This window comes from Drosophila simulans, chromosome 3R, assembly GCF_016746395.2.
Source record: "Drosophila simulans strain w501 chromosome 3R, Prin_Dsim_3.1, whole genome shotgun sequence".
Taxonomy (NCBI): Eukaryota; Metazoa; Arthropoda; class Insecta; order Diptera; family Drosophilidae; genus Drosophila; species Drosophila simulans.
In genome coordinates this window covers 27,214,593-27,229,236 of record NC_052523.2, presented here as the reverse complement: position 1 = coordinate 27,229,236, position 14,644 = coordinate 27,214,593, and the positions used below count along the sequence as shown (strand labels likewise).

The 14,644-nt window shown below is 43.3% G+C and overlaps 2 protein-coding genes across 3 annotated transcripts in view; one reads left to right on the top strand and one right to left on the bottom strand.

Annotated features, from left to right (window-relative positions):
• LOC6730307 (guanylate cyclase soluble subunit beta-1) overlaps positions 1–7,688 on the bottom strand; it is a 43,575-nt gene extending 35,887 nt beyond the window's left edge. Inside the window, exons 1-3 of the mRNA XM_016177882.3 lie at positions 7,362–7,688; positions 4,536–4,636; positions 3,609–3,682 (exon numbers count right to left, since the gene is read on the bottom strand). Of these exons, the coding sequence (XP_016037068.1) occupies positions 3,609–3,682; positions 4,536–4,538 (77 nt within the window). The 5' untranslated portion in view covers positions 4,539–4,636; positions 7,362–7,688. The remainder of the gene's footprint in view (positions 1–3,608; positions 3,683–4,535; positions 4,637–7,361) is intronic.
• Positions 7,689–10,364: 2,676 nt separating this feature from the next.
• LOC6730306 (adhesion G-protein coupled receptor G2) lies at positions 10,365–14,080 on the top strand. Of its 2 annotated transcripts, XM_016173313.3 has the most exons (3): positions 10,365–10,637; positions 11,431–12,806; positions 12,868–14,080. In XM_016173313.3, exons 2-3 carry the CDS (start codon positions 11,684–11,686, stop codon positions 14,013–14,015), a joined length of 2,271 nt encoding a protein of 756 aa, XP_016037067.1. In that variant the 5' UTR covers positions 10,365–10,637; positions 11,431–11,683; the 3' UTR covers positions 14,016–14,080. The 2 variants fall into 2 exon arrangements, with proteins under 2 accessions (XP_016037067.1, XP_002105589.2); XM_002105553.4 differs by lacking the exon at positions 10,365–10,637 and having other exon boundaries at positions 11,378–12,806.
• Positions 14,081–14,644: the final 564 nt, after the last annotated feature.

The following is a 14,644-nucleotide window of genomic DNA, read 5'->3' as shown; positions in this document are numbered from 1 at the left end:
GCTGCCGGCGGCACAGTTTGCATTCCCCAAATGTTACCAGCTGTCAGCTAAAAAGTTGCGGAGTTTGAGCTTGGCTGAGAACTTTTTTTGGCCAGGCCAACGCACATTTTTGACGCATTAGCACCGGCACGGGCACGGGCACGGGCAACCCTCAACTCGTTACAAGCCTCAAAATGGCATTTTCCCAACCCCAGCCCAGATACACACACTCGAGAATCGACTCGAATTTCCATAATGTCTGCCATGAAAATGCGATCGATTTTCGTGTGTTCGAGGGGGTGTGTAAAGCAATGTGAGTGTGGCAAACAGCAGGGAAAAAGACGTAATGCTGCGGGCGTGTGTGTGCGAATGTTCCTATGAATATCTAAAAAAAAAGACGACATGGCCAAAAAAGTCAGGTCATTGGGTGAGTGGGGGAGTGTGGGAGTGTGGGCGACTAATGGCCCGAAGTAACCAAAAAATAAGCTGAGCGCGTATCAAAGCCGTATATAAATACTTTTGCACAGATACCACGATGTGAGTGTACAAATGCGCTTTTAATGGCAAAGGATTCGCAAATGCCTGCAATCAAACGAGTGTCCTTAGCAGGATGCTTGACAAAATGCTGGCTGATTGCTTCTCCACCGCCGCAGCGCAGTTGATGGAAATTCCAGTGAAGCGCAATGAAGATTGATGGATTTTCAGTATTTGTCAGCGAGAATCTCCCCTTGAACTCAACTCCTTCTCCGCAGCAAAGCTAATAGGTCGCAAAAATGTTCGGTAAGCGGCAATGGCACGTGTTGGCCTCAGAAATGCCTTAAATTTACATTTAATATGACAAGTCGGCGCTGACGTGCTCGAGCAAGTTTTCTAGCCATTTATCAAACTCTAGGCTTGATATTCACCTGCCCCTCTTGGGCGCCATGTAAATGGCATAAGATTTCGAGCAGCTAAAAGCTCTGGACACTTAACTAAATTAGTGATATCATTCCACACGCATTAAATCAGGCAAAAAGGATGAGGTCGAGGCATCGGAACCCATTAGCGTGAATTGGCGAGTGACCGGCAGCTGCGGCTCATATGACAGCTCCAACCATATGGCCACATAACCATAGGGTGTATATGGAGTTGACTGACATATTGACACACTCGCACAAAGGGCAAATCCAATTCCATCGCAGCCGAGCAGCTCCAACCTCAGCTCTCGCCTGCGGCCGCATTGTGGTCGTTGCTGTAAAGCATTTTATAGGCAAATCGATTTTTGTCTAAAGTGCCACAAACACGCACGTCGGCAGCAGGATAACAATAACAGGACTTTTGCAACAGCAGCAGATGAAAAGCTGAGGCAGGAAAAACAACAATAACGCGACTGGTCGACTGGTTGCTGTGAGTGTATTAGTTGAACAACTGGCACTACAGCCACTCCGAGGAAAAGCCTCAATAATCAATTTGGATTCAAAATGATCTACTATTCCTTACATTGAATTGAAGCTAATACTATATAATGGGATAATTCAGAAAAACTGAATAATAATCTGATTATTTGTGATGTTTTAACAATGAGATATAATTTGAAAGCGAATGCAGTACATATTTTTTGCCGTGCTGTGTTTAGCTGCAGAAGCCTTAAGTTATCTGTTTGGTTTCATCTTTGCTTTAAACTGAGAGTCGGCTCCGTTTCCCCTTTCGTCGAGCATCTTGTTTGGGCAAATTAATGAGACCCATTTGCAGATTGATGTGCTGCAATTATGCTTCGGGACCAAGTAGCATAAAGCACTTAACGCACTGATTCTGATTAAGTGAGCGCAAACACGACCGGCGAGGCTGCGGAACAGGAGCTGGCTTTAAGGTCCTGCGAAGAGGCTTTAAAAGCAATCAGCAATGGGCTGACAACGAGGTAGACCGACTACTGACTACCAACTATCTATCTATCAATGCGGTCAGCTGGGTGTCAATCAAGGCAAATGCCAATGCCAATGCCACGATGCCAAGGCGGGCAGAACCAGACGAACCCCTCCCCAGGGCCCCGTTCCCATTGTGGCCTCGGCTTTTCTATTCTTTTTCCCCGCTTTAATGATCGCTTTGACAATGCCTTCAAGTGCGAGGACGGCGACAAACGATGTGGCCCATCTGAGGAATGGGGACTGAGAGAGCAGAGAGACTGTGGCCCCGGGCTGAGGCCACAGGACGTAGGACATAAGACATAAGGCGCAGGACTTGAGACCCCGTCTTTGTCTTGGCGCCTCAAGTGCTGTATAATGAGTTTGATTCTCGCTGCAGCTATTTCCCTAGGCTCTGCGACTATGTCTACGACTGTGGCTGCCAACTAACTGCAATGTAATTAAAGTCATGTCAATGCCGACCCCATTGGCAGGCATTTAAATTGAAGGGCCGCCAGTGCACCGAGAGAAATTAAGAGACAGCAGCCAAACATATATATTAAAATATTCTTTCATTTCTATTTGAATTCCAAAATTTTGTAGTGCCCATGTCGCAAGACTTCTAAAATATCAACCCATTTATAGCTGTCTTAAATGCCATAATTAATTGAATTAACTCTTGCTTATAACATCAAAGTTGGAGCCAGATGACAGTGTCCTGCGAACGTTGCTATTGTTACCTTTTCCTTTGGAGCAGACCCTTCTAATGAGAAAAGTTCGCCATGTTTCCCTCTTCTTCGCCATAATTAAAGGGTTGTCTGGGCCAGGATGCCGACACCCGATGCGATTCGCCCCTTGACTGCCTCAATTCATTAGCAATTTGTGAACGTGGCCAATACAAATGGCAAGTGACTTGCGGTTAAGCAATCAGAAATCATAAATCACGGCCAATTAGTAGAGGACTACTCCCTTGGTCTATGACTCAGGCTCACCCGCGCAGCCATGTAGCAATATCAATAACTTAATTAAGATAAATGCGAATCGCATATACCACATAGCCTGTAGTCACACTAACGCTCCCATAAACTCACCCACACACTTGCCAAAGGCGCGTGGCCTTTTCGGGGCGTTGATTTCCGCTAACTGAATACACTGACGAACAAGGGAAAACATTAACCCATTCCGATTTTAACTTAACTTAACTCATATCATTGATACCTTAAAATTAATTGAGTTTGAATCCTTAGAATGTGAAAAGTATTTCTAAAAAGAGTTCTCTATCCGCAGTTCGAGGAGTGTAGAGATTGGCTGCACTCGCAGGCTGGAGCCCGTGGATCTCTGAGCCTGGGAAATCCGTGTACGCATTAATGCGACGCGTGTCCTGCTTGTTTATGCGCCACCAACAACAAGCGGCCTCGATTAATTTATGTATATCTCACTACGGCTGTGTGGGCGGGCCACGCCCAACGACTGAACGGCCATGTCCGATGTGAAAAATGGATAATTAGTTAATTGCGGTACGTGGCAGACAAATGTGGGGGATTTATGTATTTTAGTTATTAATTAAGTGCGTGGCTGTTAATATGTTTGTGGGGGCACACAGCCTTGAAATGAATCGCAGGATATATTGGGTAATATGAGAATATATGCCAGGGTTTCTCATTGGGTTTCTTATGCCGGCTCACCATTTAATTGTCGTTTGCTAATGAGTTTGTGTAACTATTGACTTGGCACTTGAACGCTACTTACTTGATCTTCTCCCATATCTCCTCCCCGAAATGCTTCAGCACCAGCAGCTCCAAGGCGTAGTTAACGAAGCCATACTGCGATTGAAGGGAAAACAGTAACCGATTAGTATTTATGTTTATGGCTGCTCTTAAAAAAACATCAATATTTTCACTCTAGTGTCTGGTGTATCTGGCCATGTTGCCGTACTGGGCTCTTTCGAATCGTAAAAGGAGCTCTTGGACTTTAATTACATTCCCAGACGGGACACAAGCTTTGATTCGAGTCGATAAATTTGAAATATGCGAAACCAATAGCGATTGCGCATTTTCATTTCGTTTAAATGTATCCGAAAAGCAATCAATTTGATTTGTTGTGCGAAATCAAACCCTCAAAGGGGCGGGAAGAAGGAGGGGGAGGCAGCAGACATCAGACATACCTCTGCCATCCAGATACGCAGCACAATCAATCGCTTCCGCCGGAAGTAATACTAAACAAGCAAAACACTTGAAATATATTTACATACATTACGCATACGTCTAGTTGGCCACACATGAGGCTCCATCCTCGGGCCGCCAGTGTGTTTTCGCTTTTTGTTTGTGTCTGCTGTTGCTTTTCGGATTTTTTCCTGCTACCCGGGCGCTCAGCTTTGCTGTTCGGTTGTCTGATGAAGATGTATCTAACCGATATTTGATGTTTATTGCCTTTGTTGGGCGCATTGAAATGTTGTGGCAGTGCAGGAGAACAGAGTCCCAAGTGCCACACGCAGAAACAAGTAAAGTGAAATGATAAATAAGGTTGTTGGAAATGCTCCGAAAATCACAATCATTGGATTGCATATGTCAGCTCGAGGACTTTCTTAAGCAGCTGCGTTCATTTAAGAGCGAAATGTGTGATTGTAATGTGCTCTATTATCAGTTTTGATTGCTTTTTTAATTAAATGCCACTTACCATTTTAGAGCTTTTTTCTCTTCCGGTTTTCGCTTAATTGAAACGCTCTGCTGGCGTATTTAATTCACTTCACAACGAATATGTTCAAACGCATATCACAACTGAAATTGGACACCAGAATTCAATATTGATATTGCAATTTATTTCATTTTCGCGATTCGTCCGTCCGCCGTACGACTTTCACTGCTCCCCTGGGAGCGCGACAATGAAAATGTAATAAATTATATTTGTTTGCCCAACCGATATGACTGCTATGATAAACACAAAAAGTGTAATGAAATTTACAATGTAAACACTGCGGTTTGCGCAATAACGAGCGGAGCATGTGAAAGTGGAAATATATGAGCAGTGCTTTAGCAACGAAGGCGTTGGAGTGTTATTATTACACCGCTGCCATTTATGAATATTTTATGCGATACCGAATCGGCATTGCTTGCTGCCATTCTGCCATGATTATTTCCACTTTTTAATCTTTCAGGCTAAAATACGAAGGCTAACTTTAAGCGCCTACTTTAATCAAATATTTAAATGAGCGCAAACGAAAAGTCGGCCCAAGTGGCCCGGAGCATTTCCCAAACTTGGCAGCTACAATTTTTAGGGCCATTTCTGCTGCCACGCTGTTACATCTGCATTTTTGCGGGCTATACAGCGGTGTATGTATGTACATATGTGCTGTTTGTTGCATGCCACATGCAACACGTGCGGAAGGCAAAGGCACCATACACCGATGCACCAATAGAAAGGCACACCAAAAACCCGCAGCTCAGCCATCAACTGGGTCACAATTTAGTCGGGTAAATGGGGGCTTGGAGTCCGCTTGGCCGAATCCTTGGATGCCCTGGAAGTCCCCTTGTTAAATAAATGGCAATTTAAATTTTGTGAAAGAAATAATAGCCCATCATTCAAGTATAAACTATAGATTATTACTTCTATATCTCTTCAAATAATATAATATTATAATCCTAAATACCATATGAATAGGGATTCCTTGACTAATTAAAAAAATCGCAGAGTAGCGCCAAAATGGCAGAATGGCGTTTTTGAAACAAAGCTACAAAGTGTGCATACGTCTGGTTAATTACACAAAAGTCGGGCCAAAACAGGTAGCGCACACACTTTTGGCCAAGAAATTTATGCGCCACGACGAGTGCAGGGCAATTAAGGCACTGCGAACGTTGAGTTCTCGCGGAGTTTGGAGCTGGGGCTTGGGAGTTGCCCAGGGAATGGGTCGCCTTGGGGCAGGATTGGCATAAGCGAGTGGAGCACAAAATGGCAGCCCTGGCCGGAAAAGTTACCTCCAATTGAAAAGAGGAAAACTTGGCCTGCAAAGCAATGATAAGTTACACGGGGAAAAGCACAGTGAGTGCGGCGAGCCGTAAGGGATTTCCACCTGCCAGCCGGCAATGCTTTAAATACTTTAAACAAACCAGCCAGCGAGCGGAGAAAATATCGATTTTCGCCCATCTTGGCAGACATTTCTGTAGCCCATTAGGAGCCTCGTCATAAGATATATGAAAGTACACATTGTGTACTACACAATGTGTACATGCCTGTTGTTCGTTTGGCCATTGGTATGTAACTGCTAGACTTTTTCCGCCCCATGTTTGCTCACTGCGATTGCCAAATAGGGAATATTAATCAGGAGAGCGTTCCACCGGCAATACCTATTTGCGAATGACCTCGGGGCCTCTGACATCCTTCCAATTGAGCGAATTTTAATTACGTGCAGCATTTGGCATTTTGATAACGGTAAGGCACTGTCAACAGAAGGTCCTTGTGCTATTTTCGTGCCAGTCGAGAGAGAGACAAGAGTGTAAATAAGTCTCGATTCCCAGGGCTTTGCAAATTGTTTGGCCAGGCTTATTGGGGAAGGGGCCGAAGTTTCTTCGATGGGGCCATTTGTCACTGCTATTTGGCGATGACGGGCACGCCATTTGATAATTGCGACAAAATGACGCCGCTGCGAAAGTAAAAACAAAACGATATTTACTCGGCCCAGTTGAAAAAGTCCCTTTCCATTTCCCCAAAGGCCCGTCGTTCCGCCTGTCAATTTAGCGCTAAACTGACAATAACTGAGTTAATGATGAGCCTGCCATTAGGCCGGCGCAAAATGAGGCACAGTGCACACAACACGGCCACGGAACGGCCACAGGATGTGGATGCCGTGCTCTCCGCAAAAGTTGAGTTTGTACAGTGAAAAATAATATCATAAAGTCATCAGCTGGCCGAGCGAAAAAATATTTTGCTGCCTGATCTAACTGAAAATATCCTATAGTTATTAACAATTATTTTCCATTTATTTGTTTGGTTAAACCAATTAACGAAATATTAGGTTTCCCAACAACTTATTATAACATAGGTTAATGAATTTAGACCTTGTTTTTTTTTTTTTGCGCAGTGCATCTTTTGGGTAAAGGGAACTGAGCGGAAAATGCGGCAAAAGCAATTGTACATTCAACTTGGTGTCCGCCTGGGCATTTATCAAATATAATGGTCATTCACTATCGTCCGACCAACTAAAACAACTGTCAGCAAATTGCCGTGGGCACGCAAAGCTAAATGTCTAATAAACTTTGACATATTGAGGCAAATATTTCTATTTGGCAACTTTTGCAGAGAGAATCGCAGAACCTCATAAATTAAGGACAATGATAGCGTGAACCAAAATATCCGTCCGGGAACCAAAATAAATTAGAGCGCACAGAAGTATGCTTTAATATCCGGGGCCAACTGGAATGGCATTGTGTGTGTGTGTGTGTGTGGCGCATTCGCTTATGTATGATTCACAAAAAACAAAGCATGTGTGTGTGTGGGTGGATAATTTACATTTGTTTGAGCCGCGCGATTCCTTTTATTGGACGACGATTCCCTCGGCTTTTGTTTATTTGCAACTTGTGATTTATCTCTGTGTTTGCTGCCTTCTTTTTTAGCTTCTTTCTCCGGGGCCTGCTCTCACTCCCGCAATAACTTTCCACTTTCACTGGCCGCTTCGTATGATAAGAAACGCGAAACGCGCGCGCGACTTTTCCCAAGGAGTTTGCCCAGTCCGCTACGATTTTCCGCCGCACTCTGTCCGCCGGAGTGAACAATTCGCCTGAATCAGCCGTCGACGACTGAGCGCTTCCTGCCGAAGGAGCGCCGTATTAAAGGCGGCTCGCAGGACACTTGTCCGCTTTTCCTTTGTCGGCTGCCACCCACTCAGCTGTTTGATGTTGCGGGTCGTCGGGAAAGCTTTTCGAGACCAGAAGCTCGCTCTCGAGCTCTATCTCGCTCTACCATCTTCGGCTACCTGCCAATAGATGGCGTCTGCCTGACTTAAAATAAAAGTATATAAACTAAAGAAGGTTTTAAGTATAGGTAGTAACTTTTTTTAATCTGAATAAGCTAATTAAAAGATATTCATTTAGCCATTCTAATAATTATAATAAATATAGGGATCATAATAATAAATCATAAATATTAAAACCTTTATATATATAAGCAGATACATTTTGAAAAGTGTCTTAGTTTGATTTGTTGGATGCGGATCAAATCACCCGCTCAATTTTCCCCGGCAAGTGTTTGCTTTGCATTCGCTTTTCCAGCGCCACCTCGCACCAACTTCCGTTTCCGGCGTTATTTATTGCCATTCTTATTTACTTTCCTGCTGATTTCTGTAACTTGCCGCCCCAGTCAATGGCTCACGCATAATTTACCTACGACAATGGATTTTCGGGCAGCTCCAGTCAAGCAGATGAACATTTCGGCGCTCCAGACGCAGCAAATAAATTAGAGACACTTGCAGTGCAAATGGTAAACAGGAGTGCTCGTACGGTACGGTAATTGAAATTGAATGGGTGGGCGGTCCGTGGTCTGGTGGGTGGCGGGGTGGCAAGGTCGACCAATGGGGCGCACTGGGGCGTGGCTAAACAAGCACCTGTTAGCGACAAAACACCAAGGCAAACCCACTCGGAAAACCGCAACACCGGCCGTTGCAGAGTGCATCAATCGGATATTCATGTGCGCTTAAGCGCTGCATAAATTAATTACTCTCCGCAAACATAATTAAATGCATTGTCCAAGTTTTAATTGTGCTGGCTTTTGGCGCCGTTTATTCGCTCCCCAGCACCGCGGATCGCACACAGGTCGAAAGAGCACCCGCCAGCAAAGGCAGAGGCATTTGCTCACTGACAGGACATCGCTGGCGGTGACACTGAAGGAGGAGCAGGAGCTGGCAGTCAGGTAACCAGGTATCATAGTGAATGCGCTGCCTGTCAAAGTCATTGTCAGTCTGCCGGGGGCTATGGCTCTACACAATCACAAAAACTACGCCGGAATACCCCTTACCCTTTCACCCATTCATGGTTACCATGAAACCAAAAGGAAGGCAAAATACTGACAACGAAGTTTCAAATACCCTAAGGTACAAATTTTAAAAACAAAATATAGGGATGATCAATGTTTTTAGATTACAGCAACTTTAATTTATTTTATATTTTTTTATGTTTAGCCCAAGTTATAAAGTTTAGGTACGCGAAAGATTACCGAAGACTCGAAGACTTTCTGTCCTGGACACTTGAGGTCGTAACTAGTCATCCTTTTGATTCGGTTTCAGTTGGGTGGGCACTGGTAAGGGAGCTGTGGATAACCGCGAGTTAAAAGAAGCCAACTCATCGAGAGGTCCTGCCAACATTGTGCTGGGGAAATTGAGCGCGTTAGTTGCAGGAGAAAAATACGTACAGCCCCTGGACTCTAATCAAGTTCGGTTGCCAGAAGATGACTATCGGGCTGGCATTTAATTAAGAGGCCGAAACGAAGAAAGGGTTACCAAACTTTGAAGGCATCTCAATTGCTATTGCTGCACACGCCATCTAGAGTCTCACGAAAATATTCCATTCTGTTTCGTTTTTTGGTGTTTTTTCTTTTTTGTTTTTGGGCGGTGCCCAGCGGGCGTAACTAGCGCATTGAGACAAAGAACAAGTGCATCAGGATAATCGCATCACACTTGAGTAAATAAATTCCTGAAGTGGAACCAACTTTGCCGGAGCACTCCGCACAGCCGAAACATGTCTTCTATGACAATGAAAAGAAGGACCCTCTGCAGCTGCTTCGTCCTGCGTCTTTTTGTGCCGCTTTACGTGCCAGTGATGATATTGCTTCTGAGCCAAAACGAAAACTGGGGAAAAATGTTGCCATAGAAATGAGTATTCCAGCGTTCATTTACTCAAAGTAGGTCAAACGACCAATTTTAAAAATAATTTATGGCCTTCTTAAGCACTTTTCGAACGCCAAACTCAATAATACTTATTCTCGCTAGCTCGTTTAATATTTAACTACCTAGAATGGCCATCACAAATGTGTTTGTATCTTACACTACTTATTAACTACTAATTTACAAACACACGCTTACCAAGCACAAATTTCATATTGTTGGAATTTAATCGCCCTGAGGTGCACACATCTGTGATAATGCTTCTCAGTTGAGGTAAATAATATCCTTGCCACATCATGCCATCTCTCAATTGTTGCATCTTCCACTCGCATCAATAATAATTGAATCTAAATACTGGCAGTTGACCACAGCTTAGTGATTTGCGAGAACTGTAAACCAAGTGCCAGAGGTCACAGTCTTCTCATTAATCTGCATGGATTGCAGCAGGGTTATTCAAAGTTCTTGAGTGGTAGAATCAAATGTAATTTATATGAATAATTATGAATGTAATATTAATTCTACAATAGTAGGGGTGAATGCCATGAATAGCTCGAGTGGTTTTTCTTATCAACTCGACAACTCACAGGTGTTTAGGAACAGTAGTACACACAGAGCAATTCATCAACTACAGCTCTGCTTCATCTTCTGCCGCCGTTGACAGATGATGGGGGTTCGCGAGAGTCTAGACTCTGAATTGTCGGAAAATATTCAGACTCGTTTCTACAAGCGCGCGCGAGTTCTCCAAACTCGAGTGGGGCTACTCAGAAAGTGAAAAAATATCAAGTGATCATTGACGATGTTGGTGGCAGCCATTCAAGTAGCGCATCTAATTATTCACGCCGTTAATTCCATCGACGGATTGGATCTTACGAGCTGAGAGGAGAGCACTGGAAAAAATTACGTGGCTTTCGGTATATTCAGTTCCTTAGTTTTAAAAACTTAAAAACGGACAAATTGTATCCATGTTTCTGTTGAAATCTAAAAAATACACCCATTGGTTCTTCAATTGAAATGCTCACCTTATCTCCAAAGATAAAAATTTCACAGCTTGATCAAGAGAACATTATTTTGTATCTGAATGCAAATATTTGAATATCTCTATCTCTACTTTCTAGCTGTTAGTAAGGGAAGTATCTAAAGGTGTCTGCTTATCATACATAGTCACAGTTGGTGACAGCCCCTAGCTACCGATCAATGCATGCATATGCTTATGGCAACTAGCAACTCAAAGTTCGTGTTTAATTATCGTTGCAATTTTAAAATCAGAGAGAATAACAGAAACATTTAGAAATGGTAGACATTGTAAGCCATAAAAAAAAACTGATTTTTAATTTATTTATAATTCCTATTAGTTTTATCGATGCATGCAATGGTGTTGAAAAGAGGCAATTAAACTTTATCAATTCGGAGAATCTCACTTTTATGCGATAAACCAATTATCATTATTGTTGGGTGTATATATAAATTTGATAATTACCATTTAGTTCTTTATCAGGGCTATTTGTTTTTTTTTTTTTGTTTTTAATTAGGAAGTTCCCCTGATAAAAATGTGATCAAAGTAAACAGAACTACTGTGTATAAATAATACCCATTATAGGAGGGGATCGTGCTATTTTCAAGACTTTCGCTGAGCTTATTGTATTTAAAGATATTTTGAAAAGTATTCTTAACACTCAGAAATAACGCACCGTTCGACCTTTGAAGATGCTGCAATTCTTATCGTCGACCAGAGAACCAGTTGACCTTGAGCTCTGCTCGAAGTAGACCAGCAATTCAAATACCCAGCTAGAACAGCGAGGAAAGTGGCAATTCTTGCAGGCCCTATTTACAGGGATGAGGAGAGGAAAACTCGTTTTATCGCCACTCGCATTTTATCTCCGCCTCGTCAGTCGATCGCGGAGCTTCGGGAGTGCGACATCGCAGCCTGCGCTTGAATTGGGTAAAAATAGATAGCAGTATGCTGCTGTTTCTCTGGTGGATTGCTGGCTATATAATACTCGTATCTGGAGGTACGAGTCCCCCCCCGTACGGCCTGGATCAGCCGAATGTGGCCCGGTGTCTGGACTACTGCCACCTGAAGAACTTGCGCTTCCTCCTCTGCGTGGACGCAGATGGCCAGCTGTCGCACAATCCCTACAAGGACTGCAACCGGGGATTCTGCAAGGCCGAGGACTTTGAACTGGAATACGAAACGGAGGAGGGCAAGGAAAAGCGAATCAATCGCGTGGAGAAGACGAGAGTTGGGCAAAAGGCCAATCTTAGGGATCTATGCCTGAACGAAAGGGGAATTCCCATCCGACGGAGGTGCCAAATTCGTAATGGGAATAGAGTTTGGCAGAGCTTGGATCACGTGACCTGTAGGTCAGCACCGGAACTCAGCTCAAGTATAAACCTTCTCGCTGTGAAGAGCCCTCCGGATATGATTAGCCAACTGAGTAACCTCCTGACTCAGACTCAGGAGAAACTGGCCGCCGCCGATGTCTTCAGTATTTCGGAGATATTCGATTCCCTGGTCAAAAAACCGGAAAGAAATGCTGCAGTTGTAGGAGACTTGATGAAGATATGCCAAAAAGTGATGTCTACAGACAATGAAACCCTTCGTGTTTCAGCTGACGCTAATGCAACAAATGCCCTCCTTAGCAACTTCGAGGATTATTTAGATGAGCTCAGTCCAACGATTTTAAAGTTAAACAGCACTATTTTTGCAAACAGCACTGAGTTCACATTCCATCCCTTTTTTGACATGGGTGTTATTGTTCTAAAGACGAGCGAACTCAGAGTATTCTTCGTGGATCCAGAAGTGAGAAATGTGAGTGGGATAGTGAACTTCTCTGCTGGCAATATTTCGCGTTTTGAAATGCTTCACCTATCGGATAATGAGGAAGATATAAGGTCCATGGAGAATCTAGAAAGTGCGGTCTTTATTCCCGAAAAACTATGGAGTCAACTGAAGAGGAAGGGAGCCTCTTACTTAGTTTTTAAAGTCTATACTCGAGATGCTCTCTTTGTGGAGACGGAAGAGGAAGTCAAACGACGGCCAACTAGTAATGTTATATCCATAACTATACCAGGATTGAATGGTGAGTGTGTTTTGGGCTAAAATATGGCATTTATGTTGTAATTCAAAAATCTTTTCTTAAGATAACAAGCTACCTGGAAAGTTGCCATTTTTCCTGCGCAATGCAAAAGCGAATGAAACTCAATTTGAGGGAGGATGTGGTTACTGGAACTATGAGACCTGGCTTAGCGATGGAATATCCACCTGCGGTGGTGGCAGCTTGGAAGCCTCATCGCACCCAGTGATCCTCTGCCATGCGGATCATCTGACCCAGTTTACATTTTTATTGGGAGTCAGCAAGATGCAGACAGGTGTGGACACCAATGAAGAAGATGATCACTCCTTGGATGTAATCACCAATGTGGGCTTGACCCTTTCTCTGCTGGGCCTCCTAATGATTTTTATAACTGCTGCCGTTTTTAAGAGCTTCCGGACACTAGCCTCCACGAAGATATTGCTGAATCTTTGTGCTGCCCTGGGTCTACAGTTGCTCTTCTTCCTGATCCTGAGTCAAAGCCATTTGCTGGAGCAGCTGGAACAATCTGAGTCGGTACGATGTACCCTGGTTGGAGCCGTGATGCAATATCTACTCCTGGTTGTCTTCAGCTGGATGTTTATCATTGGATTTCTGCAGTATCAAAGATATGTGAGGGTCATTGGAGTTAATCACCCACGGCATTACATACTAATGTCGGCTGTGGCGGCCTGGTCATTGCCACTTATACCCACCTTGTTGGTGGTTTTTCTGGAACCCGGTTCCTACAGGCCCAATAACTCTTCAATGGACTATCCCATCCTCTGCTATCCTTCTGGCTATGGCTTAAGTCTGGGAGTCATACTGCCTATTGGTGTTATCACGGTGGCCAATGCAATATTGGTGGGATACATCTCCTGGAGTGTCTATACAGCCCTGTTCAAACGTGACCTAATCTTCAAGCAACTGGGCCTGTTTGTGCTGCTCTTCTTTCTTTTGGGAATAACTTGGATTTTTGGACTGTGTACATACTTCGATTTCGGAAGGATCTTCGCCTATTTGTTCTGCCTGACAGCCACTTTACAGGGATTCGTTTTATTCCTCTACTTTATAGTATTTAACAAAGAAAACCAGCGGGCCTGGTTGGGTCTCTGTTGCAATTCGAGCAAGAAGAGAAATCAGGAAACTATACAAATGCCCACTGACTCGATTTTGCAAGGCCTAAGCCATTCATCAACAAACAGTACTAGTATTTAAGTACATAAGCCTACGTATTATTAAGTTTATGTTAGGAAAACAAAATGTAAATAAATTCGACATAGTACCTATAAATTGACTTGTAAATTATTGTGGATAATCTGATTCATTTTCCTGTACAGCAATACAAAAAGTTAGTTGTGCGAGAATAACTTTCACTCATAACATAAAAGGTATACAATGCACCATAATGTTTGCTGGCTGATTATACAATCTGCAATCTCTAATCTTGGTATCCGTGTCAACCGGTTATCATACCCCTTGCGTAGAACATGAAAAGTAAATTAGGGGCCAGTCATCAGATAATGATTCATCAGACTTTTCAAATAAAACCCGAATGTAAATATTGGGGTTCATTACATTACCAAAGAACTTCCAAGTTTTGCCATTTTACTTCTGAATAAATAATATCTGTCAGTGAGCTTTAGTATAGGCTAAACCAAGCTTTTAGTCTTACTTTCCAAACTTAGTCAAAGACTTAACCCAACAAGCGAAGCTTTAAGCTTTTGATTACAGCTGCCAGATAAACGTTAACCGGTTTTGAATACAGCTTTCAACCGTTTCGAGCCAAGTAGTTCCCCGCTCACTTCAAATTTATGACTTCTAATTTATGTAAATGAGATGACAAC

Bases quoted from the DNA above. Each gene is read 5' to 3' on its own strand.
- LOC6730306 (XM_016173313.3), top strand. From the start codon at position 11,684: ATGCTGCTGTTTCTCTGGTGGATTGCTGGCTATATAATACTCGTATCT. The intron at 12,807-12,867 runs GTGAGTGTGTTT...TCTTTTCTTAAG, and splicing joins AACTATACCAGGATTGAATG to ATAACAAGCTACCTGGAAAG.